At 37.5% G+C, this 20,528-nt stretch overlaps 1 protein-coding gene across 1 annotated transcript; it reads right to left on the minus strand.

Annotated features, from left to right (window-relative positions):
• Window positions 1–11,799: 11,799 nt before the first annotated feature.
• On the minus strand, window positions 11,800–12,126 carry LOC139840901 (uncharacterized). The gene has a single exon (XM_071831142.1). It carries the CDS (start codon window positions 12,124–12,126, stop codon window positions 11,800–11,802), a length of 327 nt encoding a protein of 108 aa, XP_071687243.1.
• Between the last annotated feature and the right edge of the window lie 8,402 nt (window positions 12,127–20,528).

The raw sequence follows: 20,528 nt of genomic DNA on the forward strand, positions 1-20,528 counted from the left end.
GAATGCGACATATCTTTTGGTCAAACGTTGTTTTAAAGACTTATGACCACGTAACGGGACCTAAGTAGACGGCGCCGTCAATGACGATTTTGTCGGGTCGCTACAGTATTCTCATCCCGAAATATTTAGAGTTTAAAAGTGGGACTATATACTCACTTTTGCCTTGAAGGTATTTATCACGACTTGGTCTCCGATAGATATCACGAACCTAACCATATATATAATATATCAACATATTTTCTTTTTAAGTAATCGTTACATATATATATATATATATATATATATATATATATATATATATATATATATATATATATATATATATATATATATATATATATATATATTAATACTTTTAATATTTTCTTAGTCCGTAGTTAGCAGTTCGATGTTAGTGGTTCACAATTAGTTGCTTAAATAAAATAAATAAAGATCCCATCGTATTCGTATTGATCAGAATTAATCTCGACCCATGGTACCGTGTTGTCAAGTGACGTGTTGCGTACATAAAGTACCGTGTTGTCAAATGACGTGTTGCGTACAATCATGAGGTCTTATGATTAATCTTCTCGTGTTGTTTACGGGTGGTCCTGAAATATATAAAATCAAATCATAAGTAAATATATATGAAATATCATATTAATTAGAAATATATGATTAATTTAATTTTTCTCCAAATATTTTCGTAGCTAAACTAGCTTCGGATACCCGATCTTGTTTTAGTCGTAGTTTCTTCATTACAACTCCGTTTTTGTTGGTTCAACTTGCCACTTCCTTGGATCGAGTCAAATTTTAAGAATATGAACTGAAAATACCTTAGGTTGTATTCAAAATCACAGGTTATAGGTCAAACTTTGGTGAAACTTATGAAAGTGATCATTTTCCATCATAAAAACAACATTTAATGATCATTTTTCTAAAAATACTTACACTTTGAGTTAAACCATGAAATTTTTATGTGTTAACATATTCATAAGAAATATCATTTTTCCAGAACATGAACTTCCAATTCAAAGCTTAAGATGGTTTTTAATTATCCAACTCAAAACAGCCCCCGGTTGCACTCCGACGACGTAGATTCAGTTTTTAAGATGTTCTTTGTAAAACCAAGTTATATCTTGTTAAGTTAGCATATCATTATGATATATTACAGGTCTTGAAGTGTTTTAAAAGTTAAGTTAGAAGGATCTATTTAGTTTGCAAACAAGTTTGAAATCATTCAAACTATGTTCTTGTTGTTAAAATTTTACAACACAAAATAAGATAGCTATATAAATATGAATCGAATAAGGTTATGAACAAGGTTACTACCTCAAGTTACTTGGACAAAGTTACTCTAAAAGAAGAGAAAAATCCTAGAACCAAAAGAGTGGTGGAGTTGGATCAAAAGGTTGGAAGTAAACTTGTATTTTTGGAAGGATTATTGAAGTTTTCTTGTAAGGAATTTATTATGATGATTAAGGCTTGTTTTTGAAGCTAGATCTTCATGGTTATTTGCTGAGATTGTGAAGAACACTTAAAGTTCCTAAGAGTGTGTTTTTGGTTAGAGAAAATGTGTAGTAAAAATGAAATTGGAATGGAGTATAAATGGTGGTGAAAAGATGTATAAATTTGTAATATTGTGCAAAAGTCTTGTAATATGCCAAATTGATTAATCATGCATGCTAAGATCCAAAATTGGCTGACTCATGGCTGCTAATAAAGTGATTGTGATGTGTATATACTAATAGTAAATACGTATAGGAGCTGGGTATGATACGAGTACATATACTCTAGGTATATGTGTAGAAATTTTGAGGAAACAGAACGAGAATTCAAATATAGTTATCTTTTGTAAATATACTTATATTGTTTTATGTATATAAGTCCTTTAAAAGTGATTAAATACATATTTATACGATACTTGTATAAGTATTATAGGTTTAAGGTATATATGTCAAATAACGTTACGTATAGTTATCATTTTGAAAACTTAAGTTAGTAGTCTCAAAGTATACTTATAACTTATTGTTATTAGTACACAATGAGATGTTAAACCATTCTTAGATCATGTTAAATATATATAAATACATATATATACACAAACGTATAATTATCGTTTGTTATATAGTTCGTTATATCATCGGTCAAATTGGACGGTCAAACGTTGTGTAAAACTCTTTTTAAAAACATAAATCTCAACAATTTAGATTGCTTATCATGTTGGTAAGGTTTAATTTATGTAAATATTAATCTCATAGGTATAAAATGATCGGAAAAATCCGGGTCGTTACATGTTCCCAAACCTTGTGTTGTGTCAAACATATCTAAGGGGTCAGGTTAAGTGAATGTAGGGATTACATGCATTAGTTGATAGGTACTAACATGTTTTCCACTAAGCGTTTGTGTGAGTTGTTGTGGTAGTGCAGATATGGCAGATAATATAGGAAACACAACTGGTCCATTAGCCCCCGGAACATTTAGAGCCCCAGATGAAGACGGTTATGTGGCAGAAGATAATCTGCAGGAACAAATTATAGATTTGGAAAGTCAGTTAAAGGAAGCACATGATCGAATAAGGGAATTAGAACAAAGTCAGGTAACAGTGAATCCAAGTGGTAGTGTACCGAATCAGATGTTTAGTGGGTATCCGGTGCAGTGAAATATCTATCAGCAAACTGGAAGTGCTTTCCAACAACAACAATGGTTACCACCTCATTATCAGTTTCCTCAACAGTATCAGATGTTATCTCAGTTTAATCAACAGTTCCCAAATTAGATGTGGGGTCCGTATCAGATGCCGACATTTCAATAACCGAAGAAATGTACCTTCAAACAGTTTTTGAATTGTAATCCACCAGAGTACTCAAGAAGTTCTAACCTAACGGAAACCCTTAACTGGATAAGAGAGATCGAAAGGGTTTTTGAGGCCTGCCAGTGCGAACCGGAATTACAGGTTATTTATGCGAGTCATATGCTAAAAAATAGGGTAATGGCTTGGTGGAATACGGTTATTTCTAGTATACCTAAAGAACAAGTGAGCATGATTACTTGGGAACAATTTTATAGTAAAGTTTGTGAGCATTATTGTTCATCCTATGACCTCAATCAAATTAAGACAGAATTCCTGGCAATGAAAATGACAGACCAAATGACGATAGATGAGGTGATTGAGCAGTATATGGATAGATTAAAGTTCGTGCAACAGTGGGTTCCAGATGAACAGTCCGAATTCATCATTTTGTTAATGTAATTTTACCAGAGTATAGAACAACGGTTAGGATGGCGACGACGTTATCGTAAGCGTTTGTTAGGCCAAGATGGTAGAAGATGACGTTAGAGCAGCAATAAATAGAATGGTAGGTTATGTGATGCCACAACAAGATCAGGTGATGAGTCATTCGGACTCTAGGTCAAGTAAGTCTGTCAAGTTGAAAGAGAAAAGTGAGTCAGAATATAGTGGGTCAGCATCAAGTCAGAATTCTTGGTGTTATAGTTGTAGATCATCTCATAGTGGTCCTTGTTCAAATTCAACCAAAAGATGTTTAAGATGTGGAATTGTACGGCACGAGATTCGGATATATTCGTTCTAAGAGGATGTATGTTGGAAATGTCATCAAGTGGGGCATAGGTCAGCTCAGTGCCAGTATGTAAGAGGATCAGGTTTTGGGGCGGGGCCATGAGCGTAGTCGGGATCGGTAGGTGGATCTTCTGGTTCTCCAGTAGGGCAGAAAATAAAGAATCCACCTACGGTTGAAGCAAGGGCTTATCAGATGGTTGCTGATACAGTTACTGCTTATGATGTGAACACCGGTATGTTCTAGAATCCTTATACTATTTAGTTGAATATATATATATATATATATATATATATATATATATATATATATATATATATATATATATATATATATATATATATATATATATATATATATATATATATATATATATATATATATTAGTATAGTGGACTTCGACTGTAGTGTTAGTTGTGTTTTGTTGCGTAATATTACGTTATGTTGCTTATGTGTTGGTCGTAACCCTTGTATGCTTTGTGGGGTAAGGGTGACCTTTAGATTGACTTTTGGGTTTAGAACCGTAAATTGTGATATGTTGAGTATACCCTTGTGAAGTGGACTTTTGGTCGACATGAGAATATTTGATAGCGACATTATTGTGACTGATATGATAGAAAGAGGATTGTGCTGATTGGATAATTCCTTTGCTTAACCAGATGTATGACACTGCTAGTTGATTGTATTATGACATTAATGAACAGATGTTGCGATCTCCTATGTTTGATGGATGTGCGACATTATTGGTAGATTATGTTTGGACAATTGATGAACACTGTTTGGGTAACGTTATTGAACAGACAGTTTGATTAGTTGTATATTAGTTAGGTTTATTGCCGATGCTTATTGAGGAGTTTGCTTGGACTTAAGATAGTGGATGAGGAAAGTAGAATTTTCCGTTTCGAGCAACTCGGAATGAAGGTATGATTTAGGAAAATATGCTTGGGTATGGCCAACAGAAGTATATTGTGATAAGTCATACGGAATTTCTGGGAAGCTGAAGAAAAATTAGGTGGCCTGTCCTATATTGGATTATGACGTGACTGGACATGAGACGAATAACCTCTGAAGTTCCGTTGACTTAAGGACAATTGTGTGGGCATATGTATAGATTTTAATATGATGACTAATTCTATTAGCTAAGCTTGTGATAAATGTGAAAAGTTGATTGTGATAAAAGTTGAAATTGAGGATGGATCGGGAAATGGATGATACAAAGTGGCCTTGAAACTTGAATTTTGAGTTTGATTATTGATTTAATCGTGTAATTGTGGGCTTAAGATGATTGACCGATGTTGATCGATGAAGATTATGACAAATTATTTTGTATCAGATGTGTATTGACTTTAGGAATCTCGTTTTCCTATGTAATTGTGGTGGACGATGGCGGTATTGGGGAGACGATTGATAAGGTTTGACCGAGCGTTTTGATGGTTCGAGTATTTTGAATTTTGTTGACCATAGTTGACACGATTCCGAGAACGGAATCTCTTTTAAGGGGGTAGATTTGTAACATCCTATAATCGGGCCTGGGTGAAATGACCATTTTACCCTTAGGTATGACATAATTAGTAATTTTAATAATTATATGTTTATAATTATTTGTGTATTTGGTGAAGACCAGTTTGTGATAAGGGTCACAGAATAGGTTCGTTTGTTTAATTTGGACTCCGTTAGGGCCTCCTAACGTAGTGCCTAGGATATCAGATAATTGATAAATACTAGTGTGCCGTGGGGTATGGGTTTTTAACCCATTTTAAACTTGCTTCTAGACATTTCTTACATTTTCCCCAAATTTGAAATTAGACCGTACCTAATTTCTTGCTCTATCAAACTCTAAGTGATTCAAGATTAGAAATTGGATCAAGTAGCCTTGTGATCATCTAACCAGGTTTGTTTACCTGAATCTTTGCTTTGATTCTTAGAAAATGGGGTTTTATGAGTTTTGTATAAAAATGTGATTTTATAGCTTGAATCTTGCCAAAACGTGTTTGTATATGTTAATTGATGTTAGAAATATGTTATATAGTTGTTATATGATGTTTTTGAGTGAGTTTCATGACCAGAACAAGCAAAAATCGAGTTTTGGGTGTAAAAAACCCTAAAATAGCGACCTGACACTGTTCTTCAGCATCCGTATGAGTGACAGCTCAGCCACATGGTTGAGCACGCGTTTGAGGGCTCAACCACGAGATTGAGGGCTCAACCACGGGGTTGAGCACGTGTCAGCTTTTGGTAAAATTGAAAAGGGCATAACTTTCCAACTGTAACTCTGTTTTTAGTGAATAAACTATCGTTGGAATTGTCTTGAGGTATACAATCCAATGATAAGGTTTTAAGAAGCTAAATCAATCAGTATATTGGTCAGAAAAAGGGGTTTTAGAGTGTATGTCCTGTTTTTCACGCGCTTGTATGATGATATTGATTAGATACATGATGTGGACTTATGAAATGACGAATATACGATGATATGACCTAGTTTATAGTATGATTTGACTATAATATTGATTTTCATATGTATAGTGACTTCGTTTGTGTTACTCTCAGGTGATAAGAATAAGGAAGAAGCTCAGAGTTAGATAAATGAGTTGTTGGTGGTAATTGGTGAGTGGGATTATCTCTTGGTGTAGTATGGAGTAGCAAGTTGCGCCACTATGTTTATATTGTTGTTAGTTGCCATGTTTAGTAGTTATGTTGTACCGTTGATCGCAGTTTAGGGTTGCCATGCTTGTAGTAAGTAGTAGTTATCTGTAGTAGTAGTTGTTGACTGGTTGTATGTGCACTTGTTGTTGTTGTTGGAACCTTGATATGTTAGGTTCAGCTCAGAGAGGTCGACCTAGTTGTGGTTGGGTCCAGTTAGCTACTGTTTGTTGAGTATAGTGCTAAATGACGCATCACCTGCGTGTGAATGACTATACTAGGGATTCAGTAGTAAGGATTATACTGGGGATTCAGTAGTAAGGATTCACGGTAGACTCTAGTCTGATCAGCTAGTGGTCGAATGCCCGTACAAGCCGCTGGTCCTCTAGTTGGAGCATAGTTGATAGTTGTTGTATGTTGTAAGTTGTTACAATTGTAGTGGTTCAAGTTGATATTGTATGCTAGACCTCTTGATAGTTCCATTCACTTAGTCTTATGCTAACCCCTCACCTCCTCCCTTGCAGGTTTTGGATCTTAGTGATGGTTGGGATAAGAGTCAGGATGACGATATGTTTGACAAGCTACTCTGATGTCGTGTCTTTAAGTTATTTAAAACGATCGTTATGTAACACTGGATTTGTAGTAATATAACTTGTACGATTTATATTATAAATGTATGTGTGTATGTTTTATATAAAAGGGTAATTTGATAATTGAGTCTTCCGCTGTGATTAAAAAAAATGGTCGGTGTTACAAAGGGTAATATGAATATTAAGGGTGTTCATCAGTTCAGTTTTTGATTTTTCGGTTTATTCGGTTCGGTTTTGAAACTTATCAAATAAAAATCGAAAACCAAACCGAAACCAAATTTAAATATCAAAACCATAACCAAAACCGAACCGAAAAACCGAATTTGATTTCAGTTAAAACCGAAAATCACTAAAAATAAAAAACCTAACCAGCATAGTTGTGGAATTAAAAAAAGTATATGGGGGTATATAACATGTTTATTATTTGATAAAAATGTAATAATAAAGCAAATATAATATATAAATATTATAATTATAAATATGTTATTAATTTGTATTCGGTTTTCAGTTAACCGAATTTAAAATTTCCAAAACCGAAACCAAACCAAAAACCGAATTACGAATTCGGTTTCGGTTTCGATCGATCCGAAAACCCTTTAAAAAATTCGGTTTATTTTTTTGGTTTGGATTCGATTCGATATTCGATTTATTCGGTTTGAAACCAAATTCTGCACACCTCTAATGAATATATAAATATACTAATAAACATATTTGTAAGTTACTATTCATGACTCTTTGTCTAATGATCCACAAACAATGCCACAGTGCCTTAATTAATGGCGGAACATAACAAAAACAACTTAACTCCGTAAATCAACATATGAACCAGCAACGAACCATCGAACAATTATATCCCCACAAAAAATCATAAACAAATTCACAAATACAAGAAGCACGAATCCAACAAATTAAAAGAGGACAAACTTGTCGTCACATACCCAAAGATACTCCAATACCAAGTTACATACCCAAAGATACTCCGATATCAAATGATAACCGCTGCCACCCGAAGCTTATAACTTGCGAAAACCTAAAGTGGCACAAACCACAACACCCATCGTCCGTGTCATCTGGTAGCTGCATCAAAGAAACCAGAAGAAATCACCCTATAGCCGCCAAATAAACGCACAACCTCAACCGCCAGTAACCGGAAACCAAGCTCGGGCACTTAGAAACCCCAATAGTATAGTTCAGTGGCTAGTAAAACACCCACAACCAACTCGGGAAAAATGGGAAAGAATCAGGTTGCGATACACGTCGACCGAAATGTCAAAATACGACAAAGAAAACCCGAGAAAACATTGTGATAAAATTCAAAATGAAAGAATTGTTTAATTGTTTTTGTTGTTTTTTTTTAGGTTAGCAAACATTTCGATAAACGTCATATACTCGTATGAACGTTAAATGAAGGAATATTCTTACACTGACTCAACTTCCAATTTATCATGATTAACTTGCAGCTAAAGGTCTAAATCATTAGCCGCATGATTTACAAAAGTCTTTTTGAACAATTTGGTTTAGTCAGGAATTGAACCCGGGTGATGTGTTTCATAAGGCAACTCGGTGACCACTCAAGCAAGCCTGCGTGATTTACAAGTATTATTACTTTTCACGTTTACTTATTATGAACACAATTGTAACAGATATTTAAGCTATAGATAAGTGTGCCATTATTGCGGTAATATTAAGGTCACGCGATTTTCAAATAAATTCAATAGTACCGTTACATAACATAATAAATAATAAATACATTTAGCAGAAGTATTTAGAAGAGTGACATATAAATACATTTAGCGGAAATATTTATAAGAGTAAATTATATTGTTGGTCCCTGAGATTTTATGTTAAATAATACAAGTATTCCTTTTTTTATGAAATTACACGGATCATTCTAAACATTCTATCAACTGCATGATAATAATCCTTCAAACGCTAGGTATAATAGCTCGTTTAATTATGTGTAATTTCATAAAGATAAGGACTATTGGTGTAGTTGGGGTAAATCACAAAGACCATTGGTGTAATTTCATAGAAACGCGGTAACTTCACGTTTAGTACGTGAATGAGTTCAGTGAAAAATCCATATTATATTCCTAGAAAAATAGAAAAAGCTTAGGTATTTTTGCTTAAAAATGAAATTTTATGTCTTCTAAAAAAATACAATAAGTTTATGCATTTCAACTTTTTTTTTAGATACACAACTCGCACACTATAACGCACATGTTTCCACAAATATATACATATTAAGCACTCGTGAAATCTATACCCCCGTCGCGATTCAGGATGCTATTGATCATAACTTATTCAATGGTCTTTTGGTTGGTAAAGATAACAATGCAATTTGTGTCTCACATTGTTTTTTTGCGGATAACGCTCTATTTATTGGTGAATGGAACGATACGAATGTCAAGAATCTCATCTTGATTTTGAATTGTTTCTATACAGTTTCGGGACTACATCTAAATGTGCATAAATCCAACCTCTTGGGCATCGGTATTCCTTCTTTGGAGATTAACAGACTATCGACCATTATTGGTTGCAAGGCAGCGCAATTTCCCTTTTTATATCTAGGAATCCCCATTGGAGCGAACATGAAGCGCATTGATAACTGGAACCCTATTGTTCGCAAGGTAGAAAAACGTCTTTCCAAGTGGAAAATGAATCTTTTATCTTTTGGTGGGCGTTTGACTTTAATCAAATCGGTTTTGGGAGCTCTCGGAACGTATTATTTATCTCTTTTCAAGGCACCAAAGGGAGTCACTAATAAGCTCGAATACATTCGCTCAGATTTTTTATGGGGTGGTACTAAGGATGACCGAAAAATTCATTGGATCAAATGGGATGATATCACTAAAAGTAAAGAGAAAGGTGGTCTCGGTGTTGTTAGTTTTCATTCTTTAAATAAAGCTCTTATCTATAAATGGCGATGGAGATATGTAAATTGCACCGGGTGGTTATGGAACTCAATTATACAAGCTATTCATGGATTCCAAGCTGATGGTTTGTATCCTCATGTGAAGAATGGATATACAGGTACTTGGGCCCAAATTAATCGCATGATTCTAAGCATACACGAACAACACCCGAATGTATGTAATAGTCTCTCAAAAAAGATCGGTAACGGAAAAGACTCATTTTTTTGGCATGATAATTGGCTTGAAGATAATCCTCTTCGGGTCAGATTCCCTAGGCTTTATACCCTCGAGGTAGATAAATCTTGCAAAGTTTCTGATCGAATCTCAAACGTCGGTTGGAATTGGTTATGGCGTCGTGACATTAGATCCGGGATCGAGCTCCAGCAACTGCAGGAGTTAACAGTTGCTATTGATCTTGTTACATTATCAGAAAATGATGATTCTTGGGTATGTAATGGTCTTCCGAAAGGTATATTCTCTGTTTCTGAATTTCGAAAGTTGTTGGATGTTTCTCCTATGGGTTGTTGGCCAACTCATTGGTGTAAGGTAATTCCTCCGAACATTAATTTTTTCATTTGGAGAGCATGGTTAAACAGGTTACCGGACAAATGTAATTTGGTTGATAAAGGTGTTCCATTGGAAAGTGTTATTTGCTCTGACTGTAATGTGCATGGGGAGGATCTTCCTCACATCTTCTTTGAATGTGATGTTGCAACTCAAGTTTGGATTTTTATCACTAAATGGCTTGACATAGCTCTTCCTGTATGGCATTCGGTAAATGAACTTTGGGAGTGGATTATGACAACACATCTTTCCTCTACGAAAATCATTGTTCTAGAAGTTATTTGCTACGCTACTCTATGGTCCCTTTGGCGGTTTAGAAACGGATGCATATTTGATCCTTCAAAATTTAGAAAATGTCACATTTTAGATTTTATCGTTTCCTCCTCTTTCGATTGGCTTTCCTCACGTTACAAGAAGGCTAATCTTAATTGGAATACTTAGTTGTTAAATCCTTTAATGTCTTTGTAATTTTCTAGCTCGTTGCTAGTTTCATTAATAATATTTCTCAGCTGTTAAAAAAAAAAAATCTATACCCCCGTAGTTAGAAAGACAACTCAACACCTCTAAGACAATGATCCTATGGTTATTCCAACTTTGTGTTCACTCAATTCCAACATATTACTATAAAAGATCCCGATACTTTCTAATTCGCATAATATTCGAAGATCTTTAATACTCCTATAACTCTATAAGGATATTGTTTTACGTAACAGTAGAGTTATAGTTGAACAGGTTAACAAATATGTCAATTATAGTTGTTTTCTAAAAGTTAAGAACATTTTACTTGCCAAATTTATGAAAATAAAAATTGGCTTGAAGGTTTCGGACTTCTATGCGTTTGAGCCTCACACCGGGGGTTATACTACACGCGATGCCTGTATGGATTCGTGGTGATGGTTTCCTTCTAAGGGGCGGTTGGACTGTAAATAGTTCGTCCAGATAAATGGTCGGCTAGGTGGACATCGCGTTTGAACCCCCCGTCAGTGACTCTTAACCGTCATTCAAAACAAATTATAATTTGATAATACTGGATCAGAACTGATGTTCATTTGGGCCATTTGCCCCAATGGACTCTGGACCATAGTGGTATCTTTAGTGCAATTCCTTTCAGTTTCTATTTTTTTTTTTTTTTTCTTTTGTTTAAAAAAAAGGTCTTTATTAGGACATAATTGATTTTGAAATAACGCGTATTGTTAAAATCCTAGTATTGTCGAACCAGGTACCAGATAAAGCAAAATGATCATTGAAGGCATGCATGAAACTTTCAATAACCCGTTTACATATGGATGGGTTAAATTATGTTTTATCTCTAACCACTATAAAAATGGATATAACCAAAAGGGTCTAAAGACTATGACTATTTCTTAAACCATACAAGTATACAGTTTTTTTTTTTTTTTTTTTTTTTTTTTTTTTTTGAAAAGCAAGATAAGATTAATATTAAACACGAAATGATTAAGGTTTGGTGCTTAAGCACCCATATTACAGTAAGCTCGAAGTGTTTGCAAAGATAGCAAACAATAACCTCTAAAATTACATGTTAAGATAAATCGATGGGTTAGTTATCCACTCAAGCCATTGAAGCTTGCGTTTTGACTTTGATCTTTGCGAAATCCATTCGAAAGATTTGGCATGAATTTCGTTAAAAGTCACCGGGACGTTCCACATCTTGCCACGAAATACCATATTATTTCTATTTTTCCAAATATAGTACGCGGTCACCCATTCAACCGCTTGCCACACGAGCTTTCCTTGACTTGTCAATTGAGCCGGTCCATTACCTCGAAGAATTTCATTACCACTTAGATTTGAGAAGTTACCGATTTTCCACCAAGCAAAGATACGGTTCCAAAGATCCATGGAATGTTTACAAAAAATAAGAGTGTGGTCAATTGTTTCCAAGCTATCATCACAAATGGGGCATCTAATACTATGAAGGTCAATGCCCCGTTTATCAAGCTCGGATTTGACCGGTAATCTTTTTTTGCAAACCCGCCACACGAAGATTTCAAGTTTTTTCGGAACTAGTCTTTGTGATTGCTTTTAGGACAAACAAGAATAAATAAATATCTTTGCACTTATGTAATCTAATTATTAACCTTACATACTAATCAACAAGATTTTTGTAGTTTTGACCAAAGTTTGTGACTTTGGTCAAAACTACAATACCAAAATCATCCCAAAAACACCCCTAAAACCTCCCTAAACTTTTAGCAACTTTCAAAATCACACCCCCAAACTTAACTCAATTCCACCCAAATCTTTAACGGAGCATATCTTCCCGCTCGCCGCGAGTTAAATTTTTTCAACACCATCGTTCAACTCGAAATAATTTTAAGAACACAACGCAACTTCCTATACGCGAAACCGACGCTTTTTAAAAATCGCTAAATACTCTGGGCTATCTTCCATACATAACACACCCGTGGCAATACATTTTTTATTCTGTAAATGCATAACGTGACGTTAATTATGAGCATGCAACCCGAAAGGTGCCGCAGCAACGCGCGGCTGAATTTTTTTCTAGTTACTAACCAATTTTTAACGAAAATTTTTTATAGCTAAAGGACTACTAGCAAGTTTAGAAAATATTTCAAAAAATTTACAATCTAATCGTTCCAATTAATAGTACTACTACCTCTATATTATCATATATTAACTATTAGACAAAAATGATATAGTAACCAGAGTCATTCTGGTCCTTTCATTTTTTTTTTTCCCCTTCCTTTCCCCAAATAAAGCCCCCCAACTTTGTTCAAAAAATAAAACCGACCCCCAATGTAACATCCCGTTTTTCCCGTACGTGACTAAAGGTACATATTTAACCATTTGTACGTTATGATTCGGAAGCTTATGCGTAATTGTATAGATAAACGTATATATATAATTTATTGTGTGCTAGTTAACATGTGCGTATATAAGTGTACAAATGAGCTTGTGTAGTGTTAGGTCTCGTGAGACTTAGATGTGAGGCTTAGACGTGTATTGGGAACGAGAATGAAGGAATTAGTTGTGGAAACCTTGGAAATTTGACTAACTAGTCGAAGTGGCCAGACCCAGGCGTATGTCGCGCCGCGACAAACGGGTCCGCGCCGCGACCCATCAAGCGTTTCCAGATCAGAACAGGACTTAAGCATGGTGAATTTTACTTTGATTCGTCGCGCCGCGACGTTTAGTGCCGCGCCGCGGCAGGCCTGCTGGCCAGGTCCCGGTTTTAGGTTAAATTAAGAGATTTTGAGGGGCAAAATGGTAAATGGATGTATAGATCAGATGGGTGCATTAAATCTGGTCCACTAGTTCATTTATTTCATTTTCCTTTTTCATTTTCTTTCAATTTCTCTCCCAAAACTCTAACACCCATTTGGATTCAAAGTGAGATTGAGAGAGGAAGGATTTAGGGTTGATCTTTGGAGCAAGTATTAAAGTTGTTCCTTGTGACTCTAGCTACGTGGTGATAGTCTCGGTAAGTTCTAACTCTAAGTTTCGAGTTTTAATTGATTATGGCTAGGGTTTTGGTTAATAGAAGCTTGTATGACCCATTTGGGAGTAAAATGGGTGAATTTAGGTTAGGTTGTTGTAATGAAACCCTAATGGCCATAATCTAGGGTTTTGGCCTTGTAATTGTGAGTTGAAAGTGTTAATGATATTAAAAGCATTAAACATTTATTAAAATTAAAAGAGATGTCATTTGGGTTATGTTTGACTAGTTTGGATGTGAAAGTGTCAAAATGGGTCAGGAATGTACTAGTTGACCTAGTTTGGGTAAAATGGGTGTAAATTACCCTAGGTGGATGTCAATTGAGGCTAGTAGACTTTAATGCACTAATGTTGGTAACTAAAGTCGAGTCTTGGCCATTAAGAGGGCGGTTGTGATGTAGTTGGGTCATTTCATGCGAATTGAGTCATTAAATGCCCAAGTAATTGTAATGTGGTTAATTCCACTAGTTTATGTATTGAATTGGTACTTAATGTATTAGGTACTTGGCTTTGAGTTTGGAAGCGAATATTCATCATCCTTGTGTCAAGGTGAGTGGAATAATTATGCGTGAACGTATATAATGTATTTATTTGTGTGGTATGAATGTGGAAGTGTCGCGGTGTTCAAGACACCACATTTTAGGTAACAAGTAGTATTGTCGCGGTGCTTAAGACACTACTCATTGTGTAATTGACTTGTGGAATTGTCGCGGTGTTTAAGACACCACAATGTCATGAGAGTGGAAGTGTCGCGGTGATCAAGACACCACTCATTGTATTGAATGAAGTGTGGATTCGTCGCGGTGTTTAAGACGCCACATTGTGTAAGGGTGAGTTAGTCGCGGTGTTTAAGACATCACCCGGGGGACTAGTGATTACGCGGTGTATAAGTAACACTAGTGGATGTTATGAACTCCAACGGACCTTCATGTACCGTTCTCTTGTATACTTGGTTAACCATGGTTGTGCGAATTGTACTTAGCATATTATATTGTGAACTATATGCTAATACTATTGCTAGCTTGATGTGGAACGTGGATAGTAGTTTATGCATGATGGATTTCATGTTGGTTGAGTTGCTAGCTTGTATGTGGTATTGTGTAAGTGTATGCAAGTAAGTAGGCTATTTATGATCATGTATAATTATTGCATTCACTAAGCGTTAGCTTACCCCTCTCGTTGTTTATCTTTTTAGTTGCAGGCGAGGATAAAGGGAAGGGGATTGTCGGACACTAGATGTCCTTGATGATGTGCTTGTAGGAGCTTTTGGAAGTTGACCACCTTTTGGGTAGTTTAGTCCCAAACCATGCTCGTTGGGTCGTTTGGTTTATAAACTATCATTGTATTCGGTCAAACTTATATTTACTTAACTAATGGCCTTTGTGCCCTTTTGTAAACATTGGTAATGGTTGTATAGTTTAATGGAACTTGTGATTTGGTCTACATATTTAATTGGCGCGTAAATGTGTATTATAAAAAAAAATTATCGTACGGAGTACGGGTTGGGTTGTTTCAAGTGGTATCAGAGCATGGTCTAAGGGATTTAGGCGACTTGAGATAGGTGCCTAGACTTAGACTTTTATGTGTATGCGCTTTTAGGCGGGACTTGTACGACTTCGGGTCGAATCGGGAATGGTAGTGCGTAGGTTTATATGAACTAACCATGCACTCATTGTTTTGTGTTGTAGTTGGAATCATCAAGCGAGATAGACGTTGTACTAGCAAGTTAATGCGACGTGCTCGTGTAGCAATGACTAGCTACCCTTGCTACGGGTGCAAATCGTGTCAAACGAGCGATGTATGACGATTGTTGAGCGAGATGGGGTGGTATGGTATATATGTGTCATGTCTTTGGTTTCGTTGTTTAATCTTTCCCGTTTTATAGAATGAAGATGAGAAACGAACACGACACCGATAATGGGGGCACGAGCGAGGATCCCGAGTTCACGGCCAAGGTTGAGGCCATCTTTCAACGCCAAAGGGCGGATTTTCTTGTTGATATTAAGAAGATGTTTCTAGACACTATTGAAGAACAAGTCGTCGATATGGTTAAGGAACAAATTAAAATTGTTCTTCAAGAAGAGAATGTGGGGAGGCGAGACTTTTTCTTTAAGAACTTCAAGGATGCTCAACCTCCTACCTTTGATGGTGAACGGGACCCACTTAAGAGTGCCCGGTTTATCTCCGATATGGAGGGGGCTTTTCGTACATGTGAGTGCCCTAACGATAAAAAGACAAGGTATGGTTGTAGCATGCTAAGAGGTGATGCCAAGCTATGGTGGAATGCAAAGATTCAAGTCTATGGAGAAGAACAATGCATGGACTTTTCTTGGGATGAGTTTAAGGTGGAATTTTTCGAAGAATACCGAACTTCGGCTGATCTCACTAGGCTAAAGGACGAGTTACGTTCCTTGAGGCAAGGGTCGATGGACTTGAACACTCTCAAATCCGTGTTTTTGTCTAAAACTCAATTTTGCCCGGAGTATGTCGGGAACGACAAGATGTTAAAGGAAGATTTTTATCGGATCTTGAATGATAGTTATCAAGAGAAGATAAGTGTGAATGTGGTGAAAAGCTTTGACGAATTGTTTAACATGGCCAAGGGTTTCGAGGCGCTTGTGATGAGGAAGAATAGCCTTACCTTGGGCAAGAAAAAATTTGAAGCTACTAGTCAATCTAATTTTTCTAGCAAGAAGTTTAAGAAAGGCTCCGAGAGTGTGGGGAGTGTGAAGAAAGGTGCTTCGGGGGATTTCCCCTATTCTTGTCATAATTGTGGGCGAAGGGGACATATGGCCCGTGATTGCACCAAACCATCTTCTACTACAAAATTCACTTGTTACAATTGTGGGAAGGAAGGACACAAGAAGACCGAGTGTCCCGAGTTGGTTAATGATCATGTCAAGCGGTTAGAGAAGGCGGCGGGTACGGGCCGGGGTCGAAATTATTTGATGACTAATGATGAAGCTAAACAATCGAACGAAGTTGTCTCAGGTACTTTCTTGGTTAACTCTAAACCGGCCAAGATATTATTTGATAGCGGTGCTAATTTGTCTTTTGTGTCGCCTCGATTTGTATCTAAGTTAAATAAACCGCTAGTTAAGTTGAGCCGTCCGGTTGAAGTCGAAATAGCGGATGGCAAGACGGCGCTAGTGGTTGATGTTTGTAAGAATTGTGATGTTGTGTTTGGTACCGAAACGTTTAAAATTGACCTCATTCCGATGACTTTGGGTGAGTTCGATATTGTTGTTGGTATGGATTGGCTCGATCGTTATAGAGCCGATATTGCATGCCATGATAAGTTCATTCATGTTAGGACCCCAAGTGGGGGAGAGTTGATTATTCATGGCGATAGACGGAGAAGACTCGTACCATTGTGCACTTATGCAAGGGCACGACGTTTTCGCAAGAGCGGTGCCTTGTTTTATCTTACTCACGTAGTTGATACTCGTGATGAGCCACCACCTATTCGTAAGATTCCGGTGGTTAACGAATTTGAAGATGTCTTTCCGGATGAATTACCGGGTGTTCCGGAGGAAAGACAAGTCGAATTTCGCATCGAGTTGGTTCCGGGAGCTACTCCCATTGCTAAAACCCCTTATCGTTTAGCGCCGACGGAGATGCAAGAATTGCTTAATCAAACCCAAGAGTTGCTTGAGAAGGGTTTCATTCGACCAAGCTCCTCGCCGTGGGGTGCTCCGGTTTTGTTTGTGAAAAAGAAAGATGGAAGCATGCGAATGTGCATCGACTATAGGGACTTGAATAAAGTGACGATCAAGAATCGTTATCCATTACCTCGGATCGACGATTTATTTGATCAACTCCAAGGTGCCACGTATTTTTCTAAGATCGATTTACGGTCCGGCTATCATCAAGTGCGGGTCCGTGAGGAAGACATCGAGAAAACGGCCTTTCGGACGCGTTACGGGCATTATGAGTTTGTGGTTATGCCTTTTGGTCTCACGAATGCACCGGCGGCATTCATGGATCTAATGAACCGAGTGTGCCAACCTATGTTGGACAAGTCGGTAATCGTGTTCATTGACGACATACTCGTTTATTCCAAGAGTATGAAGGAACATGAACACCATCTACGTGAAGTGTTGAAGACGTTGCGAAGGGAGAAATTGTATGCTAAGTTCTCCAAATGTGAATTTTGGCTAAGGGAAGTTCAATTCCTTGGTCATATTGTGAATCAAGAAGGTATTATGGTAGACCCGGGGAAGATCGAAACGGTGAAAAGTTGGAGTCGACCGACTACGCATACGGAAATCCGAAGTTTTCTCGGATTGGCCAGTTATTATCTTCGGTTTATTCAAGACTTTTCTAAGATTGCTTCTCCTTTGACGAAGTTGACGAGGAAAAATGTTAAATTTAATTGGGAAAAAGAACAAGAAGTCGCCTTTCAATTGTTGAAAGAAAAGTTATGTCAAGCTCCGGTGTTGGTGTTACCGGAAGGGATTGAAGACATGGTGGTTTATTGTGATGCTTCGTTGAATGGGCTCGGGTGTGTTCTGATGCAAAGAGGTAAAGTCATCGCTTATGCCTCTCGACAATTAAAAGAACACGAAACGAGATACCCGACTCATGATCTTGAGATGGCGGCGGTAGTGCACGCGTTGAAAATTTGGCGCCATTACTTGTATGGTGTCAAGTGTACGATATATTCGGATCACAAAAATTTGAAACATCTTTTCACTCAACGAGATTTGAATTATCGTCAACGTAGATGGATGGACGTGGTGAAATATTATGATTGCGTGATACTTTATCATCCGGGTAAGGCGAACGTTGTTGCGGACGCCTTGAGTCGAAAGAGTACACATCCGGCTATAAAGGTTGGATCGTTACGTTTGATTATCACTAATGACTTTCTTGAAAAGATGGGTGAAGATCAAATAGAGGCTTATGTTCACAATAAGCACACGGAACGAATCGTTGGCCAATCGGAGTTCATTACAATGGGCTCGCGTGGCTTGTTGTCCTTTCAAGGAAGGGTATGGGTACCTAAGATGGGGGATTACCGGCGAGTGCTACTTGATGAAGCACATAAGTCCAAATATTCCATTCATCCGGGTGCAACGAAAATGTACTATGATTTGAAGAAAGATTATTGGTGGCCCGACATGAAGCGTGACGTGGTTAAGTATGTTGAACAATGCGTCACATGTTTACAAGTCAAAGCCGAACACCAAAAGCCTTACGGTAAGTTACAACCATTGGAAGTCCCAAAATGGAAATGGGAGCACATTACCATGGACTTTATTACCAAGTTACCGAAGACGGCGCGAACCCAATACGATACGATTTGGGTGATTGTTGATAGATTGACGAAGAGTGCCTTGTTTCTTCCCATTCGGGAAACGATATCATCGGAGACTTTAGCTAAGTTGTTTATAAAGGAGGTGATATCAAGACATGGGGTTCCGGTATCTATTGTTTCGGATCGAGATACTCGCTTTACATCTCGGTTTTGGAACAAGTTTCATGAAGATATGGGTACTCAATTAAAAATGAGCACGGCGTATCATCCTCAAACGGACGGTCAAACCGAGCGTACTAACCAAACGCTAGAGGATATGTTGAGGGCGTGTATTATTGATTTTGGTGGAAGTTGGGACGAGCACTTACCCTTGGTGGAATTCTCATACAATAATAGTTACCACGCTAGTATTGGGATGCCACCATACGAGATGCTCTATGGGCGTAGATGTCGAACTCCCATTTTTTGGGGAGAAGTGGGTCAACGAGAAATCGGAAGTTCCGATTTGGTTTTGGAGACGAATAGTAAAATTGAAATGATTCGGGCTCGACTTAAAGCGGCGCAAGATAGACAAAAGTCTTATGCCGATAAAGGTAGAAGAACGATTGAGTTTCAAGAAGGTGATATGGTGATGCTTAAGGTTTCTCCATGGAAGGGTGTGATTCGGTTTAGAAAGCGAGGAAAGTTAGCTCCTCGGTTTATTGGTCCTTTCAAGGTATTGGCACGTGTTGGTGAGGTTGCTTATCGATTAGAGTTACCCGAAGAACTTGCGGGAATTCATAATACGTTCCATGTTTCCCATCTTCGCAAGTGTCTTGTGGATGACTCGACTTGGGTGCCATTGGATGAGATTACTTTGAATAACAAGTTAGAGTATGCGGAAGAACCGGTTGCAATCCTTGATGAAAAGGTTAAGATGTTGCGGAACAAGGAAGTTAGAACCTTCAAAGTGCAATGGCGACATCGAAAGGGTTCCGAGTTTACATGGGAATCCGAAGAGTTTGCTTTGGTTTATCTTCCGGCTTGTCATGCGGCTTGGATCTCGAGGACGCGCTCCGATCTAAGTGGGGGAGAGTTGTAACATCCCGTTTTTCCCGTACGTGACTAAAGGTACATATTTAACCATTTGTACGTTATGATTCGGAAGCTTATGCGTAATTGTATAGATAAACGTATATATATAATTTATTGTGTGCTAGTTAACATGTGCGTATATAAGTGTACAAATGAGCTTGTGTAGTGTTAGGTCTCGTGAGACTTAGATGTGAGGCTTAGACGTGTATTGGGAACGAGAATGAAGGAATTAGTTGTGGAAACCTTGGAAATTTGACTAACTAGTCGAAGTGGCCAGACCCAGGCGTATGTCGCGCCGCGACAAACGGGTCCGCGCCGCGACCCATCAAGCGTTTCCAGATCAGAACAGGACTTAAGCATGGGAATTTTACTTTGATTCGTCGCGCCGCGACGTTTAGTGCCGCGCCGCGGCAGGCCTGCTGGCCAGGTCCCGGTTTTAGGTTAAATTAAG

Source organism: Rutidosis leptorrhynchoides, chromosome 4, assembly GCF_046630445.1.
Source record: "Rutidosis leptorrhynchoides isolate AG116_Rl617_1_P2 chromosome 4, CSIRO_AGI_Rlap_v1, whole genome shotgun sequence".
Lineage (NCBI taxonomy): Eukaryota > Viridiplantae > Streptophyta > Magnoliopsida > Asterales > Asteraceae > Rutidosis > Rutidosis leptorrhynchoides.

Excerpts from the sequence above, each read along its gene's own strand:
- LOC139840901 (XM_071831142.1), bottom strand. The coding sequence starts at position 12,126 with ATGGATCTTTGGAACCGTATCTTTGCTTGGTGGAAAATCGGTAACTTC.